General features: G+C 42.3%; 1 protein-coding gene across 1 annotated transcript in view; it reads right to left on the reverse strand.

The window, feature by feature from the left end:
* Positions 1–10,748, reverse strand: part of LOC127448072 (histone acetyltransferase type B catalytic subunit-like) — a 55,431-nt gene extending 44,683 nt beyond the window's left edge. Inside the window, exons 1-4 of the mRNA XM_051710353.1 lie at positions 10,672–10,748; positions 8,159–8,230; positions 7,916–7,991; positions 7,638–7,758 (exon numbers count right to left, since the gene is read on the reverse strand). Coding sequence (XP_051566313.1) covers positions 7,638–7,758; positions 7,916–7,991; positions 8,159–8,230; positions 10,672–10,678 — 276 coding nt within the window. The 5' untranslated portion in view covers positions 10,679–10,748. The remainder of the gene's footprint in view (positions 1–7,637; positions 7,759–7,915; positions 7,992–8,158; positions 8,231–10,671) is intronic.
* Positions 10,749–24,324: the final 13,576 nt, after the last annotated feature.

Consider the following 24,324-nt stretch of genomic DNA (forward strand, 5'->3'; position numbering starts at 1 on the left):
AATTTAATATAGTAAATAACATAAACATAAAATTGTTAAAAAAAATTATAAACTCTTATTTAGCACTATATTTACTCAATTTCACACAAAACTTTAACTTCGTAAAAAAGAATGTAAAAAATAATATTGTATTTGAAATGGTAGATTGCAGTTTCGTCATCAAATTTTTGTAATTTGCTTGCACATGAAGAAACTGTTAATATATTAGGAAGAAGGAAATAACCTCATGGTTACTTGTGTAACCTCCGTTCCCTGATGGAGGGAACGAGACGTTGTGTCGATGTAGTGACACTAGGGGTCACTCTTGGGAGCCCAAGACACCTCTGGTCTTTGATAAAAGGCCAATGAAAATTGGCGAGTGGTATTTGCATGCCACTCCCCCAGACATACGGGTATAAAAGGAGCTGGTATGCAACCACTCATTCAGGTTTTATGCTCAGGAGCCGATATACGGTCTGGCTATTTCAGCGGGTAGTTCAGCGTTGTGGCAGGAGGGACACAACGTCTCGTTCCCTCCATCAGGGAACGGAGGTTACAAACATGATGTTCCCTATCTGTCACTCACTCGACGTTGTGTCGATGTAGTGACACTAGGGGTCCCTATAAGAAACGCCACAAATGGCTGAACTGTGTTACGTGAACTGGCGGTGTGTGGTGGGCAGACTACTGTGTGCCTCATAGCAAGCACACTAGGTCGACACGTAACCTCCCCCAACATAGTTATGAGTGTCGAACTGCCCTTTTTAGGGACAAGTAGACTACCCAAAAGATAGAGACAGGCTTAACCCAGTCATGGCCTCTCTTCCCCTTCTTTTTTTCCACTCCCTAAAAAGGAAGGGGGATTATCCGACTGGGCCGCCAGGTCTAGTCGAGGGGTGTCCCTCCCAAGGGTAAGACACAGCGGAGACCACACCTCGCCCAATGGGAGGGGGGGATATTTAAGTGGAAAAATACTTCACATTGTCTTTCCAACCATGTGGAGAGTCTTCAAGGTAGATCCTGCCCAAAGGGGGAGGAGTTACTACAAACATGGAGACTGGGACGGAGGGGCTATGCCCAAGGAAGATGCAGTTTGCCAACAGGAAAACGAATTAGCGGAAGATATATAAATCTCATAGGGTTAGCCTTAGAGGGAACCACCAAATACGGTGCACCTACCCCAGAACAGGGCTCTTAGTTAGCGCGTGTACTGAGCCGGCAGCAAATCTCTCAGAAAACTCGACTGCCACAGGGCTCGGAGGAAGTCAACCAGGAAACAAACATGTGAACACTACTGGGAATTAATGGCGCACATCTTGAGCTCAAAAGGAGGTGGAAGGCGCTATGTGCAAGCGATACACCCGGCCAGCTATCTCGGGCTTATCCACTTGTGTTGCGTGCCACTACCTGGGATGAAACCGGTTCCACCCGGAGGTTGTAGAACCTTGCAGAGGTGTTGGGTGTTGCCCAGCCTGCTGCTCTGCAAATGTCTGTTACAGAGGCACCCCTGGCCAGGGCCCAGGGAGCCGCTACACCCCTGGTAGAATGGGCTTGTAGCCCTACCGGGGGTGGCATGTCCTGGGCGACATATGTCATAGTTATGGCATCAATGAGCCAGTGGGCGATCCTCTGCTTGGAGACAGCGCTTCCTTTCCGCTGTGCACCAAAGCAGACAAAGAGCTGCTCAGAGATTCTAAAGCTCTGCGTGCGATCCAAATAGATGCCTAAAGCGCGCACCGGACACATCAACGACAGGGCTGGTGGGAACCTTGGGCACATAGCCCGGTCGGGGTCTCAGGATCACGTGAGTAACCCGGACCGAACTCCAGGCACGTTTTGCTGACAGAGAACGCTTGCAGGTCTCCTACCCTCTTGATGGATGTGAGCGCAGTCAGGAGGGCAGTCTTCAAGAAGAGTGCCTTAAGCTCGGCTGACTGCAAAGGATCAAAGGGGGCTCTCTGTAGACCCTGAAGAACTACAGAGAGGTCCGATGAGGGAACGAGGCGCGGTCTGGAGGGATTCAGCCTCCTGGCGCCTCTTAGGAACCTGATGATCAGGTCGTGCTTCCCTAAGGACTTACCGTCGACTGTGTCGTGGTGTGCTGCTATGGCGGCAATGTACACCTTCAAGGTGGAAGGGAACAGCCTCCCTTCCAACCTCTCCTGCAGAAAGGAAAGCACTGATCCGACTGCGCATCTCTGGGGGTCTTCCCGACGATAAGAACACCACTTAGCGAACAGACGCCACTTAAAGGCACACAGGCACCTCGTAGAGGGGGCCCTATCATGAGTGATCGTGTCTACCACCGCAAGTGCCGTCCAGGGGCCAGATATGGAGATTCCAGAGGTCTGGTCGCGGGTGCCAGATGGTGCCCCGTCCCTGAGAAAGAAGATCCTTCCTCAGGGGAATTCGCCAGGGGGGGGCTGTCGCGAGGAGCGTGAGGTCAGAGAACCATGCCTGGGTGGGCCAGTAGGGTGCTACCAGTACAACCTGCTCCTCGTCCTCCCTGACCTTGCACAGGGTCTGTGCAAATAGGCTCACTGGGGGAAAACGCATATTTGCGCATGCCAGGGGGCCAGATATGTGCCAGCGCGTTTATGCCGAGGGGGGGCCCTCGGTCAGGGCGTACCAGAGCGGGCAGTGGGGAGGATTCTTGGGAGGCGAACAGGTACACCTGTGCCTGTCGGATCGACTCCAAGTCAGCTGGACCACCTGAGGGTGTAGTCTCCACTCTCCCCTGAGGGTAACCTGTCGTGACAGCGCATCCGCTGTAGTGTTGAGGTTGCCCGGTATGTGAGTGGCTTGCAGGGACTTGAAGTGCTGCTGACTCCTGAAAAAGTGGAACCGCTGTTTTCTGTTTGAACGCCTTCAAACAGGCCAGCACCGACTGAGCACGCTCGTTCGTAAGGCGCACCATCAAGGAGACTGGGTCCAACTCCAAACCGAGAAAAGAGATGCTCTGAACCGGGAGGAGCTTGCTCTTTTCCCAGTTGACCCGAAGCCCTAGTCGGCTGAGGTGTGAGAGCACCAGGTCCCTGTGTGCGCACAACATGTCTCGAGAATGAGCTAGGATTAGCCAGTCGTCAAGATAGTTGAGAATGCGAATGCCTCTGCGACATTCGTAAAGACGCGAGGAGACAGGGACAGGCCGAAAAGGAGGACTTTGTACTGATACACCTGACCCTCGAATGCAAACCGCAGGAAAGGTCTGTGTCGAGGATGGATCGACACGTGGAAGTTCGCATCCTTCAGGTCTACTGCCGGGAACCAATCTTGATGCCGGACGCTCGCCAGAATACGTTTTTGCATCAGCATCTTGAACGGGAGTCTGTGTAAAGCCTAGTTCAGTACTCACAGGTCCAAGATTGGCCGCAACCCACCGCCTTTTTTCGGTACGATGAAGTAGGGGCTGTAAAACCCCTTCTTCATCTCGGCTGGAGGGACAGATTCTATCACGCCCTTCTGTAGGAGGGTAGCGATCTCCGCGCAAAGTAGCAGCGTTTTCGTCTTTCACCAAGGTGAAGTGGATACCGCTAAACCTGGGCAGACTCCCGACGAAGTGAATCGCGTAGCCGAGTCGGACGGTACGGACCAGCCATCGCGACGGATTGGAAAGCACAAGCCATGCGTACAAGTTCCATGCAAGAGGGACCAAAGGGACAACGTCATCGGACGCACCGGCAGGTGGGGCCTCGCGGCGGGGCGGAACTCGAGGTGCCACACCACTTCGTGGCTGTGCTGAGTCCAAGGACATCGAAGCACTTACCTGGCTCCTTGTGACCACCCCCGGAACAGCCTGGGACGGGGGAGGAAGAGGCCTGTCATCGTGACCCGTGAAGACTGTCACATCAGGGGCGGATTTGTGCCACAGCTGGGCGCTCAGGGGCAGGAGACCGCCGCTGGAGCGCCAAACCTGCCAAATAGAGTGGTGGATGGTGGTCGTGACGACGGCCGTGCACACCGGATACGTGACCCAGGGAACAAGGAAACCACTCTTGCTGAATTCTTGAGTAGTGCAGCCACTTGGGCATGCTGCGCAATTAAATGCAAAAGGTAATAAAAAGATGGAGAGATCTGCTTACCAGCTCCAGAGCAGCGGGTTTCGTTGTCCCTGGGTCGCCCGTCTCAAGGGCGCTTTGAAGCATTTCACGGGTTCTGGGCGGCCGCGAGACGGTGGCGTCTGCTTCCTGCGGTGGGCTCCACACCAGGGCCGAGCCGAAGGGGCGGGCTGCGGCGGAGCCGGTGCAGTCACCGCAGGGGGACAGCCTTGGCGATGAGTAGACGGGGTGCGGGATCTTGAGCCGCGCTGGGGCAGGATACCATCTACTGCTCCACCGTCGAGAACTGCTGGGCAAAGTCCTTGACGGTGTCACCGATATAGGCCAGCCTGGGAGATGGGGGCAGCAAGTAATCGTGTCCTGTCAGTCTCACCCATCTCGACCAGGTTGAGCCAAAGGTGGCGCTCCTGGACCACTAATGTGGACATCGTCCGCCCGAGAGACCGCGCCGTGACCTCCGTCGCTCGAATGCTGGGGAATGGGAGGTCCTCGGGGGGATACCCCGGCGGACGCGGTCCCATTGGGGTCCCCAAATCGCCCCCAGTGCTAGCCGCGCTGGCCTCATACCCGTGGGTAAGAGGACCAAGGCGGGGAGCCTCTGGGGTGGCTTGCTTTCTTACGAAGGCGAGCCGTGACCGCAACGTTGCCATGGACATGTCCTCGCAATGAGAACATGACCATCCTCAAACGCTGTCTCTGCGTGAGCAGTGCCCAGACACGAAAGACAGTAATCGTGACCGTCAGAATGCGAGAGATAACGAGCGCAACCAGGAATAACACACAATCGGAAAAGCATCTTTAGAAAGACGTTCTGTGTGTGCCGCTCTTTTAGAGAAATATACTCTTTTAGAGAAATATACTCTTTTATTTCTGCCGAAGCACCCAGGGGCATTCTCTGCATTGCACCAGTGCAGAGGGGGAGAAGCCGCTGAAATGCACCATCAGATCCAGCAGAGGAATGTAACCTACACCTGTTCAGAGTTGGTTGTATTGCCTATATGCATTGTATAGTGCAGCTTTAAGCTTTAAAATGTTTTAAACATTTTTTAACAACATTCACCTGTTGGTCAAACAAGTAGTTATTCATTAATTTGATGTTTGTCTGTTTTTCCAGTGCGGCGCATCAAAAAATTATTAAGCGACTCAAGAGCAATCATACATTTTATGTCTGCCCTCTGCACGGAAGACAACATGTATAATAAATAATATGTACCTAAATCTCAAAATATTCAAATACTTTGATGAGCTCGTTTTTAATGCTACAATAACTTAATAAATACTTTGAAACCATTATTGACATTGGTTTATTTAAAAAAATGTAGAATTATTTCAGACATGAAGGGATTTTCTCTCAATACACTAGCACTTGGCTGTGTACTCACAGAACGACACAGTCACACCAACACAGAACTATAAATGCAAACCACCACGTTGGCCAGTACGTTGATCCTACGGTGTAGGTTCGATGCAGAAGTATACTGCTCCACCGTCGAGAACTGCTGGGCAAAGTCCTTGACGGTGTCACCGATATAGGCCAGCCTGGGAGATGGGGGCAGCAAGTAATCGTGTCCTGTCAGTCTCACCCATCTCGACCAGGTTGAGCCAAAGGTGGCGCTCCTGGACCACTAATGTGGACATCGTCCGCCCGAGAGACCGCGCCGTGACCTCCGTCGCTCGAATGCTGGGGAATGGGAGGTCCTCGGGGGGATACCCCGGCGGACGCGGTCCCATTGGGGTCCCCAAATCGCCCCCAGTGCTAGCCGCGCTGGCCTCATACCCGTGGGTAAGAGGACCAAGGCGGGGAGCCTCTGGGGTGGCTTGCTTTCTTACGAAGGCGAGCCGTGACCGCAACGTTGCCATGGACATGTCCTCGCAATGAGAACATGACCATCCTCAAACGCTGTCTCTGCGTGAGCAGTGCCCAGACACGAAAGACAGTAATCGTGACCGTCAGAATGCGAGAGATAACGAGCGCAACCAGGAATAACACACAATCGGAAAAGCATCTTTAGAAAGACGTTCTGTGTGTGCCGCTCTTTTAGAGAAATATACTCTTTTAGAGAAATATACTCTTTTATTTCTGCCGAAGCACCCAGGGGCATTCTCTGCATTGCACCAGTGCAGAGGGGGAGAAGCCGCTGAAATGCACCATCAGATCCAGCAGAGGAATGTAACCTACACCTGTTCAGAGTTGGTTGTATTGCCTATATGCATTGTATAGTGCAGCTTTAAGCTTTAAAATGTTTTAAACATTTTTTAACAACATTCACCTGTTGGTCAAACAAGTAGTTATTCATTAATTTGATGTTTGTCTGTTTTTCCAGTGCGGCGCATCAAAAAATTATTAAGCGACTCAAGAGCAATCATACATTTTATGTCTGCCCTCTGCACGGAAGACAACATGTATAATAAATAATATGTACCTAAATCTCAAAATATTCAAATACTTTGATGAGCTCGTTTTTAATGCTACAATAACTTAATAAATACTTTGAAACCATTATTGACATTGGTTTATTTAAAAAAATGTAGAATTATTTCAGACATGAAGGGATTTTCTCTCAATACACTAGCACTTGGCTGTGTACTCACAGAACGACACAGTCACACCAACACAGAACTATAAATGCAAACCACCACGTTGGCCAGTACGTTGATCCTACGGTGTAGGTTCGATGCAGAAGTATAAAACTGGCCTTTAGCAATATGGAATGTTAAGCTGAAATGTTCCCTATTGAAATGTCAAAAAAAAAAAAATTATATCACTGGATTTCTGATTTCTTTATTTAAAAGTCTTATTTGTTTTATATTAATTTTACTGTTGCTGCAGTTTAGCCTCAAGTTCACAGCTGATTGGTCTGCAGTAAATGAACACACCGATGACATGCAGCTTTATCGCCTCCAGTGGAGACAGACTTAACCTGACATTTCTGATTGAAAAAGGTGGTACAGATCTTAAATGATCTGTTAAACTGAAGAATAATTGCCAAGTAAATCTTTTGCAATAGGATTCCAAAATACCTTGTGTACATGCTTAGTTCAGTGCAGGACAACTTTCTTCCACCAATCTTTCATCTCATCTAGAGGTGTCATAGTTATTGCAGCAGGAATGAGCATGAGGCTAATTTTTCCGAAAGACTGAATTTCAGACACTGCTTCTGATTCTCGCCTTTAAAGTAACGACATGAGACGAACGCTTTCGTGGCACATTTTTAGAGACAAACAAACATATTTATGCACTGACTTCTTTAGCAAGTGGTCACTTTCCCTGACTCACAAGCTTCTTGCTGCGATGGTAATGGTGAAACTAAACACCGCTCTTTGCATGCATCATATAAACAGTAAGTTCAGAATTTGTGGATTGAATTTAAATGGAATTACAAAAATCTGTGCCTGAAAACACAGACCCCCCCCCCCCCCCCCCCAGTTTACACCTGGTATTAAGATGTTGCACTAGATCTGAACGCACGTGGTCACAGGAGATGCATTTGAGCGACCCGGAGTAAATGATGTGTCCGCTTGACCGCTTGCGCTTGGAAACAGGACCACAGTTAGTGAGGTTGACTCTTATATAACAAAGGAGTGTTTGGGAAGCTGTACCTTCACACAGTCAAACTTCTCTGTGACCTTTGCACTGTATTTGACTTTGAACAGTGTGCTCAGGTTCCCCGCGCTGTAGTACAGCTGGATCTGAAGACCTTTGTAGCCAAAAGCCACTTCACTGCAAAAAACACAAAATTTGACAAACGTGTTAGAGTAGTGGTGCCAAGGAACAATAGTACATAATACACAGCACATCTAAAAACAAAGTCTTAGCATCAAAAGGGGAAAGAATAAATCTATTCTGTGCACAATATGCAATGCTGGATGATACATACTCATCTCCATACAGCTGATGACTGTACTCAGGGTGAAAGGTTGTGCTTTCATCATCTATGTCCTCTGGGAAGCGCACTGCATCAAACAAAACACTTAAACTTACATACAGATACAGCACTAAAACAAAACACACAATGGCACGAAGTTGGCTAAAATACACAGAAATTCACAATGTAGTCAAATTCTGAATACAAAACATGCCGTGTCTACCACTTTATGTATAATGCTGGGCATTCATTTACCTAATTTCAAACAGATAGCTTCATTGGTGTCACATTTAAACTCAGCAAGTTTCTTCTCCATGTCATTCATTGCTGTAGGAAAGAAAGAGAGTTTGTAAGTCCTAACATGCCACTCATACCAACACCTATAAAAAGGTCAAACTGTAATATCTGTCATCAGCTACCCACAGTTACCCTCTCGAAACAAACAGGAATCAGAGAATTACAGGAGCTTGATGACAGATCTGAGTTCAGGTTTACACAGACACACTACAATGATCTCATCCTAACTGACACTAACTGATATCAACAACTGAATAACAGCTAGTAAAAATGCTAATTTATGATGTATGTAATGTGGTTTTCACTAGTGTCAGGGTCTGAAATTCATTCTGAAAATGGGGTTGATTTACGCACTTTGTTGTGGGGGAGATCAAAATTTGTATATGGTCAAATATGGTATACTAAAACATCTGAAATGTTACAGATGGTGGGGAATGATACAAATATTAATGCGATTTGTGCATCCATGTTTCGTTTACAAATTTTCAACTACTGAACATGTTAACGTGACAAATGTGTGCAGGAATTTCTCGCATTCGGAACGTGCAAGAATGATTAAAATTGTGTACAATACTGATATACCACACATATTTTCAGGTCCTGTAACTTAAGTTGAATGAACGGATACATTTGTGTATGCCTAACAAAGATTTTCTAGTTATGCTGACAAATAATTAGCACAAGATCAATTTACTTACACAGGCAGCCAAAAGTTTGGAATAATGTACAGATTTTACTCTTATAGAAAGAAATTGGTACTTTTATTCACCAAAGTGCCATTCAGCTGATCACAATGTATAGTCAGGACATTAATAACATGAAAAATGATTATTACAATTTGAAAAGAATGTTCAGAACTTCTTTATCTACTTGAGTTCTCATCAAAAAATCCTCCAAGTGCAGCAGTGACAGCTTTACAGATCCTTGACATTCTAGCTGTCAGTTTGTCCAGATACTCAGGTGATATTTCACCCCACACTTCCTGTAGCACTTGTCATAGATGTGGCTGTCTTGTCGGGCACTTCTCACACACCTTACAGTCTAGCTGATCCCACAAAAGCTCAATGGGGTTAAGATCCATAACACTCTTTTCCAATTATCTGTTGTCCAATGTCTGTGTTTCTTTGCCCACTCTAACCTTTTCTTTTTGTTTTTCTGTTTCAAAAGTGGCTTTTTCTTTGCAATTCTTCCCATAAGGCCTGCACCCCTGAGTCTTCTCTTTACTGTTGTACATGAAACTGGTGTTGAGCGGGTAGAATTCAATGAAGCTGTCAGCTGAGGACATGTGAAACATCTATTTCTCAAACTAGAGACTCTGATGTACTTATCCTCTTGTTTAGGTGTACATCTGGTCTTCCACATCTCTTTCTGTCCTTGTTAGAGCCAGTTGTCCTTTGTCTTTGAAGACTGTAGTGTACACCTTTGTATGAAATCTTCAGTTTTTTTGGCAATTTCAAGCATTGTATAGCCGTCATTCCTCAAAACAATGATTGACTGATGAGTTTCTAGAGAAAGCTGTTTCTTTTTTGCCATTTTTGATCTAATATTGACCTTAAGACATGTCAGTCTATTGCATACTGTGGCAACTCAAAAACAAACACAATGTTAAGCTTCATTTAACAAACCAAATAGCTTTCAACTGTGTTTGATATAATGGCAAGTGATTTTCTAGTACCAAATGATCAATTTATCATGATTACTCAAGGATAAGGTGTTGGAGTGATGGCTGCTGGAAATGGGGCCTGTCTAGATTTGATCAAAAATGACTTTTTTCAAATAGTGATGGTGCTGTTTTTTTACATCAGTAATGTCCTGACTATACTTTGTGATCAGTTGAATTCCACTTTGGTGATTTAAAGTACCAATTTCCTTCTGAAACAGCTAAATCTGTACATTATTTCAAAGTTTTGGCCGCCCAGTGTAAAAAGCGTGATGTAATAAAGCTACATATATATTTTAAGTAAATCGAACACATAATTATTTTTTTTCCAGCTCAGGTTTAAATGAAATGAAATCCCAGATTTTAAATGTGGGCTCAGACTTTTGAATCACACTCTATCTATCATGATCATGTTTTGTAGTGTCATCTTGATCTCATGCGTTTCACTGACAGTTCACTCAACACAGGTAGACTAATGACTGACTGCATACAGTGAGATTGCTTACAGCTGCCTTTCATCGGTTTAACCTGATATGATGCTTTGCTTGTGAGATACTATGCGCGAGCGTGTGTTAGTGCTAATAAAATAACAGATAAACACAGAATTGTGTAAACAAACAAGTGTGCAACTGCACCCATCTATGGTGGTTAGCATTTAGCCGCAGCTACAACTCAGTGTTTCTCAAAACTATCTGCTCACAGACTTCCACACCCAGAACATCTCGAGCTCTAACATCATATACGCACACATTCTTCATGAGTAAGGCAGTAATGACACATCGCCGTTCTAAAAGAGGGGTTTCACACTCACCCGCCATTTCTGCGCGTCTTCACCGCTCAACCCGCCAAATGCCAAAACTACTTCCTGTTTACCCACGTGGTTCCGCTCTCTAACGCTATTGGAAGACAGCTCGTGTAGATTTTATTATTATTATTAATTTATTTATTTATTTTAATCGCAGACTTCCTACTAGCCAACAAGATTTTGTAAAATATTTTAGTTGATAATTATATTGATGATTTGAAAATAAAAATAAAAAAGGAAATATATTTTGCATAAAGAAAATAAAGGCTATTTATTTATTTATTTATTTATTCAGTCAGTCAGTCAGTTAGTTTGTTTGTTAGTTAAAGTGTACAGTGAGGCACTTACAATGGAAGTAAATGGGGCCAGTCCATAAACCTTAAAATACACACTGTTATAAAAAAATATATACGTACAAGGTGTAAACATTTTACGTTAACATGATTTTTGTATGATCAAATCAGGGATTTACCTGTTTTATGGCATTTACCATATTATAGGGTTTACAGCGTTTCATCGTCATGACCGTGAAGTTGTAATATCATGTAATTTTACAAAGATAAGATTAGTAAGTGATTTCTAGATAACTAAAATCATGTTCACACATACAATGTTTATGGCTACCCTTTAACAGTGAGTATTTTTGCATTTATCGACTGGCCCCCTTCTCTTCTGTTGTAAGTGCCTCACTGTAACTGCATTTTTTGCTCTATTTAAAAAAAAATGATGTACTAGTTGTTTATATATATATATATATATATATATATATATATATATATATATATATACATATATATGTGTGTGTGTGTGTGTGTGTGTGTGTATATATATATATTGTCACGGTCCTGTCTCTCTGTCAGTCTGGGGTTTTGTCTGACAGGACTGTGATCGTCTTGTGTTTCGGTGTCTGTCTTTGTGTAAGCATACGGTTTCGGTTGTATTCCCTGCCATGCGCTCTTTGGTCTGTCTTGTTTCTGATTAACACTTTTTATTGATTCACAAAATTGACAAAGAAAAGCAAAACATAAATTCATTGAATCAACATTTAACCCCCACTATTTACAAGTTTAAATCTTTCTCTCATAATCTCTTGAGAGAGGTTGAAGCTCAGTCCCCCAGCCTCATGACCTTTTCCAAAAGCAGTAATCACCACTTCCAGAGTATCTGCCGCTTTAGGGGGGTGCATGCTACTCTCAAAAATAGTACAGAGCAGGTGGTGCAGCTGTAATTACCTAAAGAACTGAGATCTGGGAATCCTAAAATGTTGAACCATATTTTCAAAGGATCTCAACACTCCACTCTCATATAGGTCACCAAGCGTATTAACCTCCCTTACAATCCACTCTGACCAGCAGAAAGGGGACTTATTAATACATAATTTTGGGTTCAGCCATATGCTCGAGGCAACTTTTAAATAAACGTCAGAATGAAACACTCTAGACACTTTTGTCCATACCGAGATAAAATGCGAGATAACGGGCTGTGACTTCACTTCTCTGGTTAGTTTGATATAAAGGCTTTGCAATGGCGAAATAGGGGCAAGAACTTCCTGTTCAATACAAAACCAGGGAGGGGCTGTCTCAGGAGGAAGCTAGCAATGAGCAAAATATCTGAGACCAAATGCAGAATAATAAAATAAAATCATGGGTAGGCCTAGCCCATCTTTGTCAATCGGCCTATGCAACTTATTGAAATGTAATCTGGGACGTTCAACATTCCAAATGAAAGACAGTCTGTCATGTTTCATGTCGGGAGCACGGTGTCTGGATCCTGACTTCCTGTCTGGTTCGTTTCGGTCTTTGTCAGGATCTGGACACTCGTGCTCCATGTCTGTCTGTTACTGACGTGGCTACATCGCGCTTATGTCATCTTGGCAGCATGCACTCGCATCAATAGTTTGTCTGTCTCTATGAACACGGGTGCGCCTCATGTTGTGCTGAGGTTCGGTCACTTCGGTCTATGGTGTAGGGTGTGTGGCTCGCACAGGTGTCCTGTCTTGTTTTTGTCGCTTGTTGCGTGCATCGCGTGGCGTTTGCCTCGCGATGTACGCTCAGGTTTCGTTTAGTGTTTGAATGCGTGGTTTGCCGTTGCTACGCACTCTCTTGTCTTGTTTGTCGATTGGCATGGGCATATACTGCCTTATTGTCTTGGCAATGTGCGCTCATGCCATTCGAGTGTTTGTTGTCTTGTGAGAGCATGTGGCTTTGTTTTGTTTCTGTATCGCCGCATGTCTCTCTGTCTTACATCATACCCTGCCTTCTTGTTTGCTTATTGTTGGTTCATTTGCCTCACATGTCCCCTGTTAACCCATTTGATTTCTCTCCCTATTTTAGTCTCCTCGTGTGTGCTGTCTAGTGCCAGCTCGTCTTGTAATCCACTCGGTCCTGTATGTTTTCGGTCATTCTTTGTGGGTCGTGTTCCCCTACATTGTTCCTGTTCGGTCCAGTCGGACCTGTGCCCTGTTTACTTTCTTCCCCATCCCAGATTACTTCCTTTGTTGTTTTTCCCCTATGGGGTTGTTTATTTTTGTTTTTCCCCCTTGTGGGAGTTTTGGTTTGATTTTTGATTTTTGTCATTTTTGTTTGTATTAATAAATTCATTTATTTTAACTTTGTGTTTGGGTCTATATATATATATATATATATATATATATATATATATATATATATATATATAGAACACATACTAACATGATGAATACATATTTTACCATTGAAATAATATATCATTGATTATTTCACATTACAGTGATGAGAATGTTTTTTTTTTTTACTGCAGTAATATGAATCTTAATGGTCCTAAAAATAGGCTTGATTTTCTTTATGCAAAATATAAGTCAGGTTGTCTTGCCATGGTATTACTGAAACCCAATGCTATGCCAAAAATGACTGAAATACTGTTGTTGACAAACTTAAAAGGTAATCACTAAAGAAAAACTTTGCATATTGATTTAGCAGCAAATATTAAATTGAAAATTAAAATTCTTTCTAATCAGGCAAATTTCACTAGATTATCATAAAATAAGAGAGAGCGAGAGAGAGTTGTCAAACACTAAACTGGAGCTTTATGAAGTGCCATTATGTAAGTTTATTCATAGATTATACACAGAGAAAATTCCTACAAATGGGCATGACAGGGGAGCTCAATAAAATACATGACCTTTGCATAGTGGGGGATGGAATAGCCGTGCAGACTGACCCTGGGAAATTCTGTCATTATCCCTGCCACAGTGATTCTGAGCTGTGCCAGACAATCTGCTCAAACTGCTTGTGTCTGTAATATTCCCCTAACAGTATTGGATTAATGGTTACTGAAGGCACTTTTCTGACCTCTGGTCACTTACAGGTCTGCTGAACCATACAAGAGTAAAACATGTTAACAGATGTGTGGCCTGTGAGGTGGATCTCTGTGGAATACCCATACTTCTGCTCCTGATCTTGCAAGGAGTGGTCACTGAAATGTGAAGTGTGGTGATCTCTGACATCTCTATGCATCTTCCAAAGATTTTCCCCAGTTTATAATTTACTTGCAGTAAATGAAAGCAATTCACTATCTGAAAACAGACATATTCTCATATAGTAATTTCAACAATCAAAGTTTTTGTGATGGGGAATAACAAGACTTTTTCTCCCACATATGCTTAAAGCATAAATATAGGGTGAATTAGGATAGTGTTAAGTCTTGTTTACTCCAATAAATGTGTTTTCAGGTGCAGTCCACAAAAATAGTATTGTAACATATGATGATAATTGACGTCATATGATACCAGATCACATGTCAGCATGTTAATAGACTTTTAGCCTAGGCATTGCATTGTATTGCTGTGCTGATGTCTCCACAGTTTTCCTGAGCAACCATCAAAATGAGCGATCCAGACTGAGAACAACAACCTTTTAAGTTTTTTTTTGGAGTAAAAATGTATTTGTGTTGTTGTTGTTTGTCATTACAACTCAAAGTAATTAATGATATCAACATATCAACCTTGGACGATCAACACACTCAGGTGAGGCACTGTCATTAAAAAATGGTCATCTCGACTCTGCAAAGTATCGGCACTGTACAGCCACAAGTTTTTAGACCATTTTTACCAATGCAATAGTCAATTGATTAAAAATTTTAATCGGATTAATTACATGGTATGTCAATGAATTAATCAAATGAATCGCAATAAACTGCATGCATAAATATTTGCTGAGAAATCCCCTCAAATAACAATAATTCAATATATAATGATTAATTATAAATAATATATATAGAAGTAATATTCCTTATTACAGTCTGGGCACATGGTTAATTGCGTTAATTTTTTTACACATTATTTATTATATAATTAATCACACTGAATTAACGCGTTAAACTAACAGCCCTCGTAATAACTTAAACATTACATTACCACTAAGAATATACGCTGATGATAACACTGGAGACCAGAAATTGAAAACAGTCAAATCGTGGAACACTTCCGCGTTCAGGAAAATGATTTATTGTGCATTGATGACACATTTAACAACAGTTTTGGGAAGTAACGGATTACATGCAATTCAGATTACAAAACCAAGTACTTGTAATTGGATTACATTATATTTTAAAACATGCACAATCAGATTACATTTATTTTTTAATGAATTACATGTTTACATTACAAATCAGCAAGGCAAGGCAATAACTAGAGCATAACTAGAGAATTTACGGATTATGCTCCTGAATTTACCATTAAACATTAATGCCTAACAAAGGTCACATGACTGAAACATGGAATCAATAAAGTATATAGTGATATTTTTGTGAAAGCAACAGGAGTATGTGTGACTTTTGCTTGGTTATTACTAATGTTTCATGATACAAGTTGTCACTTAATACATTCGGTACTTAATATATTTAACAGTCTCAAAAGCAAGATGATCCGCACTCCTTTTTCTCAGTTTCTTATATTTTATTAATATCTCACAGTACAGGAGAACACAGATGTTTCGGTACTTAATATATTTAAAATTAATGATTAGATTGATCAAAACCTGCAATGAGGTATTCCAAAAGTAACCAGATTAGATTATCTAAAAAATGTAATCTAAAAGATTTGGTTACTGTTTACAACTTTAGCTGTGTAATTTGTAATCAGTATCGGGTTGCATTTACACCAAATATGTTCTAAATGTATTATTACAATTCTTGTATTATTATTAAATTTATTACACATTTGAGTTTTATACAATTTCGAGCACAATTAGATGTACAGTTTAACACAATTCAGAATTAAAATATTGATTTGATTGATAAAATTACTGTAAGATTCTTTCCACAGTGTTGTACACATAGAAATGTCCTGCCTGTGTGTTTTTTTTTTTTTTTTTGTCCTTTATTTAATGAAAAAAAGAGATTAAAAATCTCTTTTACAGAAGTGTCCTGGCCTAAATAGGATTTATATCTGGATCCTGAATCTCCAGTCTGGTCTGGTTTCAGTTCTGGTGTTGGCATCTGGACACTCATGCTCCATGTCTTGTCTTTTATTGGCGTGAGTGCATTACTCTTATGTCATCTTGGCGGCATGCACTCACGTCAAATGTTTGTGTCTGTCTCTCTAGACTACGGCGTGCTTCGTGTTGCGCTCGCTTTGCGCTGTACGTCCGGGTCGCGATCTGTCTTCACGTTGTGCTGGGGTTCGTCACTTCTGTCTTAGGTGCCAGTTTTATTTGTGGCCTAACTCTCGCACAGGTGTCTTGTTTCGTTTTGTCGCCTGTTGCGTGCATTGCATGGTGTTTGCTTCGCGATGTACGCTCAGGTTTTGTCTAGTGTGAGAGTGCATGGCATTGCTTTGTTGGCATTGCCATGCATTCTCTTGTCTTGTCTATCAGTTGGCATGAGCGCATGTTGCCTTATTGTCCTGGCGATATGCACTCGTGACATTCGGGTGTTTGTGTTTTGAGAGCATGTTGCTTTGTTTTGTTTCCGTTTTGCTTCCTCATTCCTGTGTCATACCAGGCCTCCATGTTTGCCCATTATCAGTTCATTGGTCTCACTTGCCCTGCCTGTTAACCTGTTATTTCTCTCCCTTTTTAGTTTCCACATGTGTAATGTCCTGCGCCATTTCGTCTTGTTCTCTCGTCCTGTCAGTTTCTGTCGGTCTTGTGTTCTGCTCGTTTTGCTCCAGCCCAGCCTGTCTGTATGCTTTCCGCCCTGGACTGTGTTTTTCCCCTACGGGGTAGTTTGTGTTTGGTATGGTTTATTTTTTGTATTAATAAAACCCTTTGTTTGCACTCTGTGTTTGGGTCCTGCCCAACAGGCGAGATCATGAAAATGGGCCCAACTAGTATAAAAACTGGCATGACTTTAAAACATCCATAGAACCATGTGCAGACATGACAAGTGTTTTTTTGAGAGAAAACACAAAAATACCAAAGCACATATAGCTACTTAACTTTAGCTGGAAAGTTGACAAAGAACCTGTTCATGACCTTATTTTTCTTCCAACATCAAGATTTTAGGGTAAATGTATATGGTACTACAGGTGTTATTATAGGTGCAGTAGTCATTGCTGTTGAGTTTTTACCATTTTAACTTTTTGAAATATGCTTCTTACAATAGATTTAGATGAAGTCCTGACAATGCTTGAAATTCCATGTCAGCTGCAATAACTATATTAATAGCTATGACTACAAAATAATGTATCAAATTAAATAATTTAATCAGGGTCTATACATAGAAATGGCCACAAAGTAAACTTATTTTCTGGATATCTGTCAAACGGATTTCAGCAAGGAGTGGTAGTTCCTAGCATTGCACTGGAGTATTATAAATTATGCATTACTGTGTTTTATTTCTTATTTTACCTTTTGCCTTGTTTATTTATGCTTCAGTTGTATTTGTTGTCACTTTCAGTTATTTGTGATGTGGTCATTATTGGGAGCTCATACTTATTAAGTTGTTTTGGTTGACACTATTGTGGTTTGTGGGTTAAATATTGAGGTTCATATGCATCTATAAAATAAATGAATGATGCATTTAATTCATAGAACTCGAGAGGCTGCCACTAAATCGTGATGCATCAAAATTTATCTGGATTTAATTAAAGGTGCAGTATTTGAGATTCAGACACCCTTGTTATTAATGACACCTGTGGCTGTTAAGTGAACTGCAGCCAGCTACCTGTTGCTCGTGCTCGTGCACACACTCCATAGGGACGCGAGCGGGCAAGCATCGGCCAAAACAAAGACATAACGTACAAAGAGACTGAACGTGATTCACTGACAGATGAGGTAGAATAATTAAAATTACACAGTTATGATTGTTTTACTACAAATTTTGAGACTAAACTAAAACTACTTATCAGCTAACATAGCATATTGATACACACATACAGCTACATACTACCGAACTATACCAGACAGTTTACTGTTCCACTGTTATGTTGCACTATTGTATGTTTTGTATGTCATATGTTGTACTACGATCAAGAAACCAGCGTATTTGCTTAAATTTATCCTGTATACCTGACTTTTAGTATAAAGAGAAGATCGTTGAAATTATTTGAAAGTTACGAAGCAAGGTAGCTTGCAATTCGTCAGCGTTAGCAGGCAAGATCAAGTTAGCTAAAATGACACAGATCAATCCTTATGACACTATATTTCACATGCTTTGCAGTTATGTAAGCTTACCTGTCCAATAAGAAGAACGCCAATTCAGGGTCGGTTTTGATCCCCAAAACTGAAAGAAGGTCCCTCCAGGAATCAAATGCCCTGCCAACGTTCACTCTAGTTTTCGCTCGACCAAAATCACGTTCCCGCTTAGCCAGACGGGATTCAGTAGAAGGCACGCATAAACAACACATCCTTTGGATTTTTTCTGCAAAAGCAACCCGCTCCCTTCACATGAAAATCAGTCTACAGGATTTAATAGGTAACCTAGGAAATCCGGGAAGGGCTCATTTTTTAAGTTGCATTACAAGCCGTTCACACATTGGCAAAAAAAGGTGAATATTACATGAAAATTGTTACATACTGCACTTTTAAGTAAAGCAGATTCAAGCTGTTTGTGTCTTGTTAAGAGGAGGATACCTGTCTTCGCATCAAAAGACAGTTTGTTCATTGATAACAACCACGCTCGCGCGTCCACTCGTCTGTGGCATTCAGTACCGGTCCTCTCTATAGGCAAATTAAGAAAGTTGCTTAGGGTCCCCGATCTGCCAGGGGCCACCCACATTGTCAAAAACATTATAAGTAGTGTTACGAACATACTGACCTGGGACCCCACACAAATTTTTGCTTAGGGCCCCCAAAAGGCTAGAAAATTCATGCACTGGTGTCATTCATACACTATTATGGCATCATGGAATTTCGAGCTGGCCCTGCCGAACATCATAAAGCTTGGAATGTGTGATGGAACGTCTCGCGGCTACTGTATATAAGGCCCGTGTTTCTTCAGGTTTGTTTGTCTTCAGATTTGGACTCACTCGAGACCACTCTGGGGAGAAAGTTCTGCGAGCTGAATGGGGTGGAAGGCGTGCGCTTTACAGGATGGGATGGGGTGATATATTTAATAACTGTACAATTAAATTTAATTGAGATTTTATTGAGATTAGAGATTTTGTGCATTGTGAAATTCGCTGCGAGGTACTTGCCATTTGATTTGTTTAGTTCCTGGCTCTGGGGGCAGCACACTGGGCGGAACTCCGAGCTGTCTGACCTGTCTGACCCCAAGGAATCCAGTCCCTTATTGAATTAGGGGACTCACTTAGTTGTGTGTGCCCTGCAGGGTTGGGTGGGTGGGTTATGATGCAGGGCAGGGCGGGACTGCTAGTTTACCCCAGAGAATCACTTGGTGCTAGAAGCAGGATGTGCCTGGCAAGGTGGTGGGTGGGACGCAGGGTGGGCCCTATAGGTTTTTAAGATCTAAAGTATCTAATGCATCCACCTCGATATCAGTCGATTCCGTTTTTTTTTTTTTTTACATAGTGTGCTAAGTAATTAACCAAATTAGTCACAATTAATCACATAATAAATCATATAAATAAATATATAACTGAAAATATATAATAAACAAAAATAATACGAATAAACTATAAAATATACATATATAAATAATACATATTAATAAAATAATATATTTACAATATAATATATTAAAATTATAAACAGCTTGTAATATATTGCCCCCATAGATTTTCATTTTGCCCCCCATTCATTTCTCTCAACAGTGGAGCTTTTCAGTTGAACCCAGTTCCATTTTAAAAGCCTCTCTCTTAACACACATCGCTGCATAAGTGATCAAATCTATAATTGACGGAGTTATGATTTTTATACCCCCCTTGTCACATGAAATAATTAAGTAGCTCTCAGAAATTAAGACTGCTTTAATGTGTAAAGGAGCCACTGATAGCGAGAGTGAATTTCACCCTGGTGCTGGCTACGTGCTTGGTTTTCTGATGAAGTATTTTGGGTTTACCAGGGCTGAACTTGTGATCAATTATGTAGTGAAGCTGTTAATAAATTGTTTGGAATTAATGCTTTCTCCAGAAGCGAAATGTGAAGTATGTGTGATGTGAAATATATATATATATATATATATATATATATATATATATATGTGTGTGTGTGTGTGTGTGGAATACATGTGATATGAACCTCTGTCATCTCATTTTGAGACGAGGCAAGTTGTCACATTTTTTAAAAACCTTAAAAAACAAAAAATCTATTGAATATGTCCACCATTATTGCTCTGGAAAAAGATAGAGTTCCTTGAACACATGTTGTCATTTTGAGACAACAATAGCGGGGAATGCTGACACACTATATGGGGTAAATTGTCACAATGGGAACCTCCTGTTTCCTTCACTTCAATGCTGCGTCAGTTGCTGACGCTATGTGAAGCTCCTCCCAGGAGTGACGATCTCTTAAGCCCTTTAAAATCAAGCTGCTTGTACTCATACTGATGATGTAATTGGACCGTGGTTTGGACCTAAAAAAAAATTATGTGAACAGAGACCAGCGGGGGAGTGGGAAGGAAATGAACTTGGGTTCGATCAAAGCAATCGAACCAAGTGTGAAAGCACCCTAAATCTTATTGTTACTGAGATATAGCCCTTGAGACAACTATCTCAATATCTCCCCATATCATCTGTAATGCGTGCCTTGATTGCAAAGAGACACCAGAAGATTAATCGTCCTTGATTTGCATGTGATGCAGGAAAAGTAAATGAACGCAATCAGATCTATATCTGGCTGAGAGATGCATTTGTGTTGCAGGTGTAAATGAAGTGTGGATAAATCATATCTGGATATGAGGGGTATGAAGTGTTCATGTGATCTAAATAACATCAGAATAAATTAAAAACAAACTTGACATTTTCTAAAGTAAATGTGATTACTTGTGCTTGCATGTGCAGTTGCATTGGTGCTTGGGCATGTAATGCTTGCCTTAGCAAACACAACTACTTTACCTGTAATTACTATTTGTATGGTCTCAACTAAAATGCCAAATTAAAGTGTGCATTGCTCCGTTGGATTGCTGACATTTTACCACATTGTGTTGTATGAACTTTTGCACACTGTAATTTCATCTGGTTACTGATAATCCATAAGAGTGGGGTGGAAGGGGAGGGAACTGGCAGAACAGTCAACATAACTTTAATGACATAACTGAACTTAAAACTGCATAAACATAAACACACACAGTGTGGCCGTGTGCGTGTCTCTTTCTCTCAAACTGGCCTCTCCGGCTCCCCTTTAACTCTCTCTTCCGCTGATTGGGTGACTCAGCACCGGCCGTCATGCCCTCCTCCTCGTCACAATCCTCCCCCACCCCATTCAGACCGGGGCGCCATCCGGACTTGCCTACTCCACACCCCCCCCCCCAGCCATTCCGCCAGCCGATGGTCCACCCTCCCTCCTGAGAACCTTGGGAGACACGAGGGGAGGAAGAGGGGAGAGGGGGAGGGCGAGTGGGAGGGACACAGAGAGAGAGAGAGGAGAGAAAGAGAAAAACTTGCTCGCCAGTCCCCGAACACGCCGTCGCCCGGTACTCAGCCACTCCTCCGCACTCTGGCGGACGACAGCCACTCCTCCCCGGGCAAACGGCAGCGAGTCCTCCAACCCCTGGAGGATGGAACGGCTCCTCCCCTTCCTGGCAGATGGCAGCAGTTCCTCCAACTCCCGGCGGCCGGCAGCGACTCCTCCGTCCCCTGGCGGATGGCCACGGCTCCTCTCCTGGCAGACGGCAGCGGCAAGGACTCCACGACAGCGCATCCCTCCTCCCTCCCAGGTTTCGGAACCAATGTAACGGGTTCAGGATGGGCAAGGAAGAGGCGGGAACCAGCAGAAGAGTCAATATAACTTTAATTACATAACTGAACTTAAAACAACATAAAACAAACATAAGCACACACAGTATGGCTGCGTGTGTCTCTAATACCTGGAAAAATCTATCTAATAATATTTGCGATTTAGATGTTGCTTGCAATAAATTTTGTTTCATCAGGGTACACGGTTATGCTGCGTTCCATTCAAGTTGGATGTGGGATATTCCTACTTGATATCTCCGACCATAAATGCATTCCATTCCCTGATATTCAGAACTGCAATGCTCCTGTTAGCTTAGAAGGGGTTTGACTCTCATTAGAGATGTCTCCTAGCAACCCAACTGATAAACAATGCTGCAGCGCTAGAATTTGTGCTACAGGTGTACGATTATCAAAAGAGATTATAATGTTTTATATACCTGTTTCTGCAGGCATTTGTTAAACAAGCTTTAATATCATGTAATGTGGAAATGAACTCATTTATCGATATTACTTAATAAAGTGAATGTTTATCACTTACTTTGTATATCTCCCTGAGTGTCCACATGTTTATGTGACATCATGCCCCTGCACCTCGGCGAAATCGGAGTTGAGAATTTCTGCAAAAGCCTACAAGTTGTAATTCTGAATTCAAGATGCATTCCATTGCACTTTTCCTAGTAGGAAGTTGTAAAATCCGACTTTCCGAGTTGAATGGAACGCAGAACTACTTTTCAAAACTTTATCTGACACTGAATGCTCCAGCAGCCTAATTTAAACTTTGAAAACTCCTGATGTTGCTATAACAATGCAAAAAGCACTTACCAATTTACATGAAGTGAAAATCAGTACTCCTTTCCTGTTTAATAAATTAATCAATCAGTCATGCAGAACATCTCGTGTTTTTAAATCCATAAGGATCTCTTTCTTAATGGCGATAGTGGCAGTAAAGACAGTCGACTCATCAGCAAGATCTGGCGCTCTTCGCTTTCAAATTACGTCACTTAAACATGATTGCGTCACTCAAGGCCAGCTAGAAGGCCTCGACCGGGACATATCCTAAAGATCACACCCACCAAGAACAAATAAATCAATCTGACTGGCTGATGAATCTGACAATCTGACTTTAGTTGCCCATTCATTTGCACTGTTGAGGGATTCTGTGGAAATTCTGAAGGCCTGAGGAGGTGAAGCTCAAACTCATGTGCTGCTTCAGGCATGTGATATGTGAAACAGTTGTCACCCTTCACTTGTAAGCATGAAGGAATAAATTCTGACTGGATAAACTTTTCGTTTTTCTCTATTTGTTTGTAGATTAATTAAGAGTGGAAAGCGATTAAAAATACATGGGCAAAAAAGTGATTGAGAATGAAAGAATGAAAAATATTTATTTATTTGGCATGTTAGGCCAGCAGAGAAGGCTTTGCTGGCCCTGAGAATTTGCCAGTGGGTTTAGGGTGTGGGTGTAACAGTAGCCAGCTGGTACATGATAGCTGTGCAGTGTGTAAACCTCACTCTCCTGGCCTTAAGAGACGCACTAGCGACCGATGCTAGAGGCTTGGTTTTTATAGCCTCCTTGCTAGCGTGTCTGCCTCCCATGCTGGGAATTGCCAGTTCGAATCTCGCTCTGGGTGGGTCGAGTAGGACCGGTAACATCAAGATGACACAAAATACCGTTTTGGTGCAAAGAAAGTTGAAGCAACATTTTCCCAGTGGATTTCTTCGCTCTTTCTCCTCTCTCCTGGTTGTGTAAAGTTTGAAATTTTACAACTCATATCTATCTGTGTGTCAGATAATGTTAATTTGCAGTGCATCCTCTGACTGGAACGCACATTCTGACCATGCGGTGATGTTTTGCATAACTGTGACAGTAACATTACTCAAATATTTGTACCCGTTGACACATTTTCACAGGTACATCATTTTAACCAGTATATGGATGTATGAGCTAAATCTTCTAAATGAAGATCTACAGGTCTGAAAATGCCCTAAATCACTCTATTGCAATTGTTTATGCTCATGCGGTACTCCTGTTGTTATTTCAGCAAGCCCCACGTGACAGGGAATCAGAGAGAGAGCGAGAGAGTTGCGGTGAGTTGGTATGTTTGTCACCCCTTCACCATTCTTAATCAGCAAGTGTGTCATACCTCCAACTGAAGAGAGCAAATCTCAATAAAACAGTTGGCAAACGTGACACCCTCAGCCAAAATCGAGTTGTTAGGAATCTGTTAGTGTGATGCCAACTTTAGCCATGACAGACGGAGCTGAGCGTTTCAGTGCCTGATCCCTCATTCATTCTGCCTGTGCAACAGCGTGTGATAAATCAATGCAAAATGCGATGAATGGTAAAATGCTCCAAGTAATGTGTTTATGAAAATAATAATGAATGA

This window comes from Myxocyprinus asiaticus, chromosome 11, assembly GCF_019703515.2.
Source record: "Myxocyprinus asiaticus isolate MX2 ecotype Aquarium Trade chromosome 11, UBuf_Myxa_2, whole genome shotgun sequence".
Lineage (NCBI taxonomy): Eukaryota > Metazoa > Chordata > Actinopteri > Cypriniformes > Catostomidae > Myxocyprinus > Myxocyprinus asiaticus.